The sequence below is a fragment of the Toxotes jaculatrix genome, chromosome 15 (assembly GCF_017976425.1).
Source record: "Toxotes jaculatrix isolate fToxJac2 chromosome 15, fToxJac2.pri, whole genome shotgun sequence".
NCBI lineage: Eukaryota > Metazoa > Chordata > Actinopteri > Toxotidae > Toxotes > Toxotes jaculatrix.
The window spans coordinates 23,201,917-23,214,299 of record NC_054408.1 but is presented as its reverse complement, the minus strand read 5'-3'; the positions used below and the strand labels follow the sequence as shown (position 1 = coordinate 23,214,299).

The 12,383-nt window shown below is 42.2% G+C and overlaps 1 protein-coding gene across 11 annotated transcripts in view; it reads right to left on the bottom strand.

The window, feature by feature from the left end:
• Positions 1 to 12,383, bottom strand: part of clasp1a (cytoplasmic linker associated protein 1a) — an 80,831-nt gene that overhangs the window by 35,789 nt on the left and 32,659 nt on the right. For all 11 annotated transcript variants that reach the window (XM_041056690.1, XM_041056693.1, XM_041056691.1 and 8 more), the window contains exons 9-11: positions 1,495 to 1,635; positions 800 to 873; positions 22 to 114 (exon numbers count right to left, since the gene is read on the bottom strand). In XM_041056690.1, the coding sequence (XP_040912624.1) occupies positions 22 to 114; positions 800 to 873; positions 1,495 to 1,635 (308 nt within the window). The remainder of the gene's footprint in view (positions 1 to 21; positions 115 to 799; positions 874 to 1,494; positions 1,636 to 12,383) is intronic.

Here is a 12,383-nt window from a genome sequence, read left to right as displayed (position 1 = left end):
AGAGTATAAACTGAGCCTTACAGCCACCACTCGGTGCTCCCAGTCATGTTTGTCATCAGACAGCACTTCTCTGATCTTGGTCAGCTGGTCCTCTAGCTCTCTGTTAGAATAGAACTGGACACAGAAAGACATTAAGAAAGACACATTATTCTCATTACAATCTGTTATTAATTGTGATACACATGTGTAATGTTTATGATACTGACTGTCATCATGTCATTGTGGTGTATTTTAGACTAATAAAGGACTAAATGTCTACATCCAGTGGCTCCATGAAGCTTTACACTGTACATGGGCACAGCTTTGATTTGAGTTAAATGCTAATGTTAGCAAGCTAATACAGTCACAATAACAAGAAAGCTGATGCTAACAATGCTACAATGTTTACCATGGTCACCAGCTTAGTTCACTTGCTAAGCCTCATACTCAGTGAGCTGAGGCTAATGGGAACGTCATTAGTCTTCCAGGTATGTAGACATAAGCCAAATTATTGGACAAATTACATTTTGAACCTCCTGATCAAACCAGGAGAAAAGTTATGGGATCATAGAAGTCATCCCAAGAGTGACATGACCGCTTGTTCACTGCAATTTAATAATTATGGAGGCAAATCATCCATCCAATAGTTGTTGTGCACCAACCAATTGGCCTACAGATATTACTTCTATTATTATTATTAGAGCCATGCCAGGCTATAATCTAAACTATACTAACACTGAAAGACATCTCCATAGAACAGAGAGAGAGGGAGACTATTCATCAGTGTCTTCTGACACTGACAACGCTGGGCTCAATGTACCTGAACTGAGGGCACATCTTCAAAGGCTTTGATGAAATCCTCTTCATCAACAGCACCAGCTCCTGCTTCTTTACCTTTGAAAAGAACATGAAACGTATTGGAACTGAGATTCCACAGTGCGTCAGCATTTTTAAAGGATGATCTCAGCAGCATGAAAGGCACAGCTCTTCATCTGCACTGAAAGTAACAGTTGTAGTTTTTGGCACATTCACTATGACTAATATTGATGACAGAACTGCGTACGCTCATCGAGCATTTTATTAGGAACATCTATCGAGTCCAGATGGACAGATAATTTGGTAACACGTGAGGACCTCTGCTGGTCACTAGACAACACTATTTGGGTAAGACGAGTGAGGCCATTTCCACACAGAACTAATTAGGCCATTAATTCACGCTATGCAACTAAATAATGTCAATAATGTGACAAGAGCGAGAAAAAAAAGTTCTTTCATTATTTAGTCTATGTATGCATCCATGTATCTTCTAACATTACCCTGGTATAGATCCGGTGGTTGTGTAATGTTGCACTTGTCCTACAATTGTCATTCTATCCTCCTGGCTTTTATTTTGATATATTTATTTATATTTACTCCATGCCAGAGAGAAGTGAGGCTATGGTGATCATAACAAAGTGCTCGGTGAGTGAATGTTAGAGCTGGATGTTTCTTAGCGACACCATAACCATCCCTCACCTGTGGTCTTAGCGATGGTGGCCGAGCTGGGTCTTCTAACAGAGCTCATTATGGTCCTCCTGCCACTGGGGGGAGCTTTTGAGGATGATGAGGAAGAGGACCGGCCTCCATCCACGGAGTCCTCATCCTCAAAGTTCTTATCTGTAACAACAGAAGGCAGAAAAAAGGGGAAATTTATGAGGCTACGGTTGATTTAAACCTGGAAAACGGCTCTTCGGGATAATGGTGAATGTAACTGTTATTCACATGATGGCTCGATGACAGCATGAGAGACATTTCTCATAAGGATCAATAAATCATTATTCACTCGTCATTCAGACACATCCCTTCCCTCTGAGGTCAGTGTGTTCACACAGTGTTCTTTGTGGTTAGTATTAGGTCTGATGGTGAAATGCATTATCATCCTCCTTTCATTAATCTGCCCACAGCAGGACCTGAGTCATCTCTACATTGTGTGACCTCTTCCCACCAACGGGGAGAGTGCAACGCGGCCAATCTGTCAGGTTGTGTGTATGTATCCATTCAACCTTTATCTATCCACCCATCTGACTTTAATCTGGTTTGACAGCCATGCATGGATACATGGCCCCCTGTCACCTGCCCAACGTGACTATTCACACGAGGGATTAGCCCCGGGGCTGATATGACGGTGCTGGATGGATGGACGGTGCTGTCAGCTTGGTGACAATGGCAACGGCTGCAGCCTAAATCACTGTCTATTTCTGAGGACATTTAGTCTTGTCCTAGTATTGATTTTAAAAACAATTTGTCAATTCATTTATCAAAAAGAATATGTTCCTTCAGACAGGCTAACAATAACCTGTTGTTTTAGCAATGAAGTCTACAACTGGAGTGACGCCAGATCACATTAACTGATATAAGTGGAAGAAAAATCAGAACAATAATCAGACAAAAACACAGCTCCTGAAATGTCCCTACTGCCAAGACTATCACCATGACACTGCAGCTGAGACAGGCAGACACATAAATACAAAAACCGTGGAAGAGAGCGAGAAAAAGCAACAGGTTGAAAGAGAGAGAGAGAGGGGGGGGGGGGGGGGTAAAGCTTAAGATGTAGAGGACACACAGACAGGGAAAGATGAGAAAGACAAAATACCAGGAAAGACAGGGACAGAGTGAGGAGAGAACAGAGAAGAAAAAATAAGAGATAAAAAAAAAGGCATCATCCTTACGAGCGCAGATTTTCTTGCACACCAGCTTCCTCAGCATGTCTCTGCTGCTCTCTCTGCTCTAACACGCTCTGTCTTTTTCACCAGGCATCTCTGTCCACAGCGGGTGTGTGTGTGTGAGAGTGTGAGTCTGTGTGTGTTTTGCTCTGTATGTGCCTCTGTTGCACGCTGGGCTCTGACGAAGTGCCAGACTAACCACCCCTTAAGCCTTCCTCTCTGAGTTGGGTTATCGGTGGGTGTGTGCGTTGATGTCTGAGCGTGAGTGTGTCACAGTGCCATCATGATGCTGCTGGTGTGTGTACAGACCCATGTGGTGAAAAGAGGGAGGGGTCTATTGTTGTGAGATCAGCTTTTTTTTGTGCTTACAGAATACACACACACACACACACACACACACACACACACACACACAGTGGAATGTACACACACCGATATTTAATATTCAGTGTGGATATGCAAAAAAAAAGACTGTTATTAATACAAAGGTGGAAATCTATAGCTGCATTTATTTGGATCTATTATTTAGTATTAATTCTAGCTTCTAAGCCAAAGCCACATTACCAACCCCTCGAGGGATGTTCTTAAAATTCAATGAGACCAATATTTGACTGAATAAGAGGCTTAACAACCGACTGAAGCTTCCATTTTCACAGCCCTGCTGCTGTGCTAGAAAAGCAGGAAGAGCGCTTTGGCATACCTGTTCAACCCCCCCTGCACATCCACACAGGTGCTGTCAATTCCAGAGGTTGATTAGACCTCTGGTCAGGTTGAAGTTAGGTGGAGCTATGCTGGGTCTGTTGTGCACTAATAACAGTGGATAGCTCTCCAAAGCCCAAACAGGCACAGTGCTGAGCCGAGCCTGGGTTGGGTGTGGTTTGAACTCTGTTTCTAATCAGTACACAACATGGCTCATGCTGACTTCAATCGGTGGCCCTGTGCAGTGCATTCGTTCAAATTTACCGTCTCCACGACCTGCTGCTGTTTGATTATCAGCTGATACCTGCCACCTCACTTCCACTGCACTCCATTTAATCAGGTTGCCCTCACATTTCCTGGTCAATAACAAGCAGCACACCGACTGTAAACTGTCCCACCCTGACATTACTCATCACTTTGGGAGTCTTGCAAGTATATTAGTAACGAGAAATTTCCAAACATAATTACCTGGTGTTTGAAAAACAGTGTCATACTAGCTTTTGTCCACTGTACAGTGCATCTCTTAGTCACCATAAGTCTTTTTTCACAGCAGACACTTTGACTTGTCCCCTGGACGGCACAGGTGTTACGAGTAACATTAACGATGGCTCTGACACATTTTAACCCTGTGAGCCCGTACGTATCATATATGATACCCACATTTCTGGGACTCATTGCATCACCATCAAGCATAAACTTTGCATTTAACCCTTTTAGATGAACTCTTATGCTCGTATACTGACTCCTGGTAGACACTCCTCACTTTTCTAAATGTTTTGACATGTGTGATACAAACAAAAAATATACTTAGAATTTTTTTTTTTTTTTTTTTTTTTTTTTACATTTTGTCAAAGGGACAAATAAAGAGTTCATATTTGAAAAATTAGAATTTTCTGACCATTCTTTCATAGTTCAGGTCTCACAGGGTTAACGATATAGTTTCAAATGTGTAAAAAAATCTGTACGGGCGCTCTGGTAATAGCAGCATAGAGCAGCAGCCTCGGTGAGAAAGTTTTTGCTTAACAGTGAACAGAACATCATAAAAACAAGAATGCAAGTAGCTGAGTATTTAAAGTGTTGGCAGAACAACCCCAGAGCTTGCCACACAATTTCCACCAATGAGACTGCTTGGCTCGAGCAGCGCTTTACACCTTAAAGTGCTTAATGACTTCCAGTGGTTAATGTGAAGCACACAAGTCAAAGTAAAAGCCAGCTGGCCTTACAAGCCTATAAACACTTATCAATAAGCAGCTGACAGGACAGGCTACTAAAAAACACTATGATATGAGGAACATAAGGAATTTCATTTCATTTGCTGTTACAGTGTAGCTCTGCTGGAACAGACTTAAAGGCCGCCTTTGCCAAATGTCATCCATTTTGTTTAGAGCAAAGTCTACAAAGGAAAAAGATGCAGACCTTAACACTCCAAAAAGGACATAGGAGCTCACCCTGCCTGATCCCCACCCCTACACAAAGGCTAATAGCTCGAGCACCTTAACAGAAAGCGCAGTGCTCTGCCACGCTTCTCACACACATACACACGTGAAGTATCGATCACAGCTTTCAGAGCGGCTGTTCTCACCAGCGCTGACACAAATGTCGAGGTGATTTATCATAGCGCTGTCTGACGGTACAGTGAGCCTTTCTGAAAAGGTTTAATCACTGATAACTGGTCTATACACACAGAGTGTGAGTGCAGTCAGCAGCTTATTGTGTCTATAGTTTATAATAAATACAAACATATATAACAACACACAAAGGCCATGACTTGTAAAAGTCTGTTATAGTGTGCTACACTGACCACACCCATTCCCAAATGCAGAGATGTCCAATATAATCAGGTCCACAGGAAGTACTCAACAACAGAGAGAAAGGACAGACGAGCATGGCAGAGCACAGACAGACAATATCCTCTGAGAGGGAACAGGATCAAATGAAAAGGCTCAATATTCTCTGATACTGACTTGAAACAGTGATTCAGTCCAAACGTACTTGGAGAAAGCTGACATTTCTGTTTCAGCTTCATTCATTTAGTTACAGACATCAGAGAAGCACAGAACAGGCAAAGAACAGCTGGGGTTATTTTGTGTATCTCGGTAACTGTTATTTAAACAGGAGGTCTCTTGAGATACATTATTGCTTTTATAGGAGAGACCTGGCCAAAAAGTTCACTCATAACACCCTGACACTGTCCAGCAAAACTATTAAAGATCCATCTCCAATGTAAATCAAATCCTCTACCACTGCATATTGAATTCTATGATGCAATGTATTGATATTTATCATGATGCATCAGTTTTTCGATAAGTTAACTTTAGGAACTATCAATAGATACATATTCAGATAGGATGATCTCTTTTTGGATAAATCAGAAAAACAAATACCTGAGAAATAAAGGTAAACTTTGAGAAATATGAAACGATATAGGTTTGTCCATTTAACAAAAGGAGCCAAAGGTTAAATGTTGTTAAACACAAGAAGCCGTATGAGAACATCACACAGTCTAAAATGATGATGTATGACTGTGTGAAAGTGTCTGAGGATGGATTGTTCCTTAAAGTGCAAATCTATGGCAGCTGCCTGCAAGTTTGGTATCTGGAGTCTTGACCTATTGGCGACTGCCTCCTTGACATTTTATGCTGTTGGCGAATGTGTCAAGCCACAAATAAGAAGAAGCAGACAACCACATACAAAATAAAAAGAAGATTGGCTCCATATAAAACTTACAATAATAATAAAAACAGTTTTATGACACTGACCTATCAACCAGTAACAAAGAACCACGGGCAGATTATTTAAAGGGAAACATGATCTCAAACACTGGCTCAGCTCTCATTTGCAAATCTGCACGCACGCACACAAATGTATGGTCGTGTATGATTCAGGATTAAGGACGTGTTACCTTTTATGTCCACTGGGTGTCAGGATACACTGTGAACTCAAACACATTGAAGTACTCAAAGTTGCTGAAGCTGCACTGGCATTAGCAGAGTCGCCAGTAATCTGTCTCTGAACCACAGATTTATATAATAGAGAGGATTTTCTCTCCCCTCGCTGTACTCTTTAGAAAAAGAATGAAAGCCCGAAGGCATGAGGGGCCAAGAGAAAGTTCGGGGAAAGTTAAGTCCTCAGAATGGGGGAGTCGACTAATTATGTCCTGTACTGCCTGACGGGAAGGGGTGAGACAGACAGAGGACAGAGGTTTCTCTCAGGCAGTCTCCCTTTTACTGCCTTCTCCTTTTAACCTCCTAAGCTTTCCTTTCCCTGTCACTATCCCCTGATCTGTCTACCTCTCTCTTTAGTCTTATTATTTTCTCTCCCGGTCTGTCTCTCTCTTCTTAGTCCATACCATCTGTCTCCTTGGAGCTCAGGGGAAACTAGCGGGGTTTCCATCAGGCTCGCACAGGCCGTGGTTTAGCCAGCATCCCGTGGCGTTATATAAGAGACAGATGACTGGTGATCAGTGTTATGTCATAACAGAGATGTCTTGTTTTGCTGACACACCAGAGAGGCTGCCGCCGACGGGGCAAAAAAAAAAAAAGAACCTTCTGGCTTCAAGTCATGGATTAAAAAAAATCTAATATTTACCAGCCTCTGAATACTTGGCTTTGTGCTGTTTCTCATTTTATTTTCTCCCTCACCAGATATCATGTGAGTTTTGAATCTTGCCTCTACCTTTAAGATAACTACTGAGCTCTTGCTCTCTTGAAATATCACCTTGACAACCAGGCAGGGGAGTTACTTGCTCCACTGCCAAAAGCAGCTCTGACGGTATATTGTGGTTGCTGCTTGTGGTGTTTGTATCATTAGTGCGTTATCGGCTCTTCACCCAAAAGCAACGGGAAGAAGATTTTTGCTGATTCACTTCTCAAACCTTTATCCTCTGCTCTTTGGCTTTATGAGAGAGGCAGTGATGCTGTAATGTGACACTTTCCTGATCTCAGTCATTCCATGTGAAAGTAATAGCAACAAAGTGAATGTTGGCCACTTTAAAAACGAATAGTCCTGAACTCTCAGAAATCCCCAGAGAAGAAAGATGTCAGAAGATTCATTCACCTGTGTCAGAAAGCACTGACTGACCTTCTAAAGCTGAAGTTCAACCTGTTCCGACAAGCTCTGCTCTGAAGCCTCAAAGGCCTCAGCCATTAAAATGCAAACTACTGTATCTGCCTGGCTGAAAAAAGAGACAGGCAAGAGCAGATTTTACAGGGAAGTGCTGAATGTCACAGAGCATCTGTACCAATGGGATATGTAATACCTCAGTACTGTAATAGGTCAGTTGATATGTTCGCTGAGTGGAAAGATAATGACAAACGGAGCAAAATGAATCAGTATTGTGTCAAAAGTATCCATCAAAAACCTTCTGTATCTGTCCATCTAAAACTGAACTGGATGGAAACCAACTGCTAACAGTCAGAGGGAAACAACCACAGTAGATTACAGCATCGAGCTGCCAATTCTGAATATGGTGTCCTAGTTTCAGCAGCAACACTGACAATACCACGGTAACAACATGATTTGTTTCATCACTGATTACTGCACAGACTTTTTTTTTTTTTTAATTAAACTACTTGTTCTTTAGTCGATAAAGTGTCATGGAATGTTTTTTTTCCCCTATAGCCTCAGCAAACATCTTCAAACTGCTTGTTTTGTCTGACCAACAGTATAAAATTCAAAGATATTCAACTAACAGAGATTAAAAAAAAGAAAGAAAAGCACAAAATTCTCATATACGAGAAGTTGAAACCCGAGGATATTTAGCATTTTCTGATAAATGACTTGAATGATGAACTGATTATCAAAACTGTGTGAATTAACTAATTAGTTAATGTTTGAGGACTAGATGAAAAACCTCATTTGTTCAGCTATGCTGTGGGTTGATTTGAAGGCAACTCAACTTGTTGTTTGAACACCCTTCAGTGTGGGAGTGATGTTATCACAGCACACAGACAGAGCAGAAACGCGTTATTGTAGTCGGGACAGCACAGAGGACAATGAGCTGGCTGTCCCACTCAGACTTTATAATCAACTGAAGAGATACAGAACAGCAGCAGAGAAGAAACTTGTTGAATTCACAGTGGCCCTGTGAGGCCACCACGCTTACCGCTGGTGAGTTTCTTCTTGACTGTGTTGATTCCTACAAAATCAGTGAATGAATGAAACCAGGCTGGATCTGTGCTACTGTTTTTTTTTAACAGTAGGATTTAGGTAAATTCATTTCATGAAATCTTTGTTCCAACCCTCAGATTTGCAGAGTCATGCATTTAGTCTTTTAACAGCAGATAACATGCTTCTATTTAACATCCAATTCATACCAAAGAATATCAGGACGTATGATGGATGCAACAGCAGCATTTGCCTCAATAACATGAAATATGTTCCGTGCTAAACATGGCAGCATTGCACTAAACATTTCACGTGGTGTTTATTTTTCACCACACTACCACAAGTTCTGATGAGAGCCATTTGATGAAAATCTGTCAGTCTATCTCAGGCACCTTCTGTCAAACAAGTCTGCTTGGAAGCAGTATTATCATCAGGTTTTCTGATTAGGCTAAAAAGCCTGAGCTTGTGCCAGTCTACTCCTCGGTACGCAACATTTGTCATTTCCATTTCATTAAGAGTCTGTGATCCTCCAGTGAGTGGCACAGTCAAATATCAACATCAGTGTCATTCGGCTTCACCAACGACAGATGTGGGAACATTACACAGTCAATAAAGCCCGTCAAAGAGGGGACACTGAGGCTGTTTTTTTGTACCAACTTGTAGAGACATTCAGTGTAGTTGGCGTAGATAACCCTGGCCTGTGTGCTGGCAGAGGAGCCACTGCTACGGCGGTCTCTTATTATGCCCATCAAAGACTCACTTTAACCCCCAGAGTCACACGGACAGAGGGCTTCTTGCCCATTTCACTTGGCAGAACGAGTAAAGAAGACAATCCCATCATTCAGAGGGCTGGCCACAGTTTATACTCTCATCTTGTCTCTCTCTATCTGAGCTGAACAGTTTTTGCATGTCCCCCCCTAACCACAGTCCCCTGAAAGCAGTGGGCATCTGCCTTTCCTGATCTTCCAAAGAGTTTCAGCGATACATTACACTTAACATGTTCAGATACTGAGCTGATTAATACTGAATACATTCAGTATGTATTTAGTATGTATACATCTTTCTCTGTAGGCCTGTCTCCACCTAACACGCTGAAGGTCTTATAGGACGAGACTAGATTAAGTCTGTATTTTTGTTATTTGTTACCAAAGCCCATGAAAGGAGCCAACTATAGGCACATGCACAAACACGCACACACCCACACACAATCCAAACATGCATAAGAATACACAGTAATCTCTTTACGAAGCTGTGCATTCACTCTGTGTGTGTGAGAGATGATCAAAGGGCTTCCTCAGAATAAGAATTCCTTTCTCCTGCTCACCCACTGGTCTTAACCATTTCCTACATGGTGCAACGCGTGCATGTGAATGTGAAAATGAAAACTGATCAAAAAGCATTTGTATTAACTTGCATTTTATGAATTAAAGTGGCTGCAGAGTGGTGCCACTGCAGATACTGACATGACGGGGCTGAAGGTGACCGGTGCAGATGTGCTGTGCTCTCAGTTTGCTGCTCGTCACAGCTGAACTCTGGGGGGGGGAAGACAGACTTGCAGTGTCCACAATGTTGTAACAGTAAAGTACCAGAATCGGGGACACTGAAGGCAGCTCCAGCAACACACAGACACACACACAGACACACACAAACACATACAAAGCCTGAGGGATTCAGCCAATTACAAAGGCGCTCTGTAATTGTGTTGAAGAAACTGAGAACTCATTGGCTGGTGTACCATAGTTACAACAATCCACCCACGTATTCACTGTTTTCCCTGTTTCAGGACGTGGCCTCTGGCCGACTGTCTTCTCCGTGGTTACAGATAATGCCTCTGTTTGAAGCTTCAGTTTGCACTGTGCGTTGATCTGCTATAAATGGGCCTGTACAGAACCAGACTGTGACAGCCAGAGTAACCTGACAACACAGCCACAGACCCTTCACAGCTGTACTTATAAAAAACAAAGCAAACCTTCTAAGTGTCAGTACTGCAGTCTACATGCTGACCAAGCACTGTAATCAGCACCGATGCAGCTTCTTACTCCTCGAATGTAAATTCATTTGTCTGTTTCAGATTGCATAACCAACAGTGCTGTGTACAGAAAAGCATCTGTGGTGGGACAATTCTTTAATTCTTTAATCAACATTATGAAATGTAGAATGTGTGTTCTCCCTGATTAGCTTTTATTTATTTATTTACCTGATTCATTCCCTCCTATAGTTCTGACACCAGCATGAATAAGTAATCTAATAAATCCTCTGATCAGTGTGCCGCATCAGCCAATCAGCTTAATGACGTACTTGTTACTGAGATCAGCTACAAACCACTTTTAATTTTAGGTTTGTAGCCGAACTGCATTATACTACAGTTAGAGGCTTATAATGAGAGCAATTCACTGCGAGAGTCATCTTAAAACAGCAGCTGAAAACAAGAGATTCAGCAGGAAGAAGAAAAAGATCAGACTCACTGACTCCGGACAACAGATGTTGTAAAATGCCTTCCTGATGTTCAATTTCAACAAGACCAGAAAGCATAAAAGAGCATATAAGAGGTATTTTAATAAGAATAATTTGGCTTCATTATCCCTGGAAACACAGAAAGTTTTACAAAGTACATAAGAAAATAGATAATGTATACCTACTTCCTCAGACACATTTTGAAGAAAAGTAATTTTTTTTACATTTTAAGTTCTTTGTTTACTTTTTGCCTGACAATTAACCTGATCACACGAATCAAGGGGGGGGGGGGGGGGGGGGGGGTTTAAATGATGCATTAACTCTCTCAGCCCTCATCATCTTGGCTCTGAACCGAGATGAAACAAGTGTAGGGATGCTTTTGGCAAACTGTCACTCAAGGTGCTGAGAGGAGGCTGAAGGCGAGACACAGCAGAGATAAGCAAGAGGCATGGACTGTAACGTTTCTCTGCTGAGCTGTAAGGACTGCTGCTGCAACACAGCAAAATCAAACACCAGTCAGGGAATTCACTTACAGCCAACACAGTCTTAATAACTTATGGTATCAATGAAAAAAATGCAGAAGATGCTTCTTTCTTTATTACTTCACAGAACGGAGTCAAAATAAGGTTTGCTGCAGAAAAAAAAGTAGCGGTGCATAATAAGGTTACATAAGAGAGTTAAAACAGTTATTCTCTCCTTATCAAACAAACGCCGGAGATGGATAATCTATGTGTGTGATCTGACCTGAGTAAAGTGAAAACCCCTTCTATTCCCAGTCTTACCTTCTCCAGCTGTCATGGTGCAAAGCTGCCCTCAGCACTGAAGCCAGAGAGGAATGATTCTACTCAGCCGACAGCTCGGTGCTCCCTCTCTGTCTCTCTCTCTCTCTCTCCACAGTCTCTGTCCTATATCTCTCGCCCACTGTTTACCTCTTGGTCGTGCTACAGAAATGGCTGCTTGTTTTGCTCCGCATCCCTCCCTCCTTCCCCCCTACAACCCCCCTCCTCTCTTCCCCTACCTCTCACTCTCCTTCTCCCTCCCTTCTCTCTTCCTCCGTGCCTGTGGAACAACACCAAAGCAGAGCCGACCGCCTCTGCCTCCATCCCTCTCATAAGTAGATCTGCAGAAATATCGCTAGTATGAAGATGAGACGAGACAGAGTTTGAGACTTTTGTGTCAAAACCTTCCCAATTGCAATCCCTTGCAAAAGAAGTAGCTCAACGTAGCAGTTTTTCCCCTAACAGTATGTGGGTGAGAATGTCTACATACATTTGGCCATGTAGTGCAACTTTCAGCACTTACTCATGATCTTTCCTGTTAATTCTGTCGTTGTTTGCCAGCATGTCTCTCCCTTCTGTACACTGAGATCATTTTAGAGCTGTTAGCACAACTGTCAAACTAAGCTGAAGGCCTGTGTGTGTGTGTGAGAGACAGTGCAGCTCA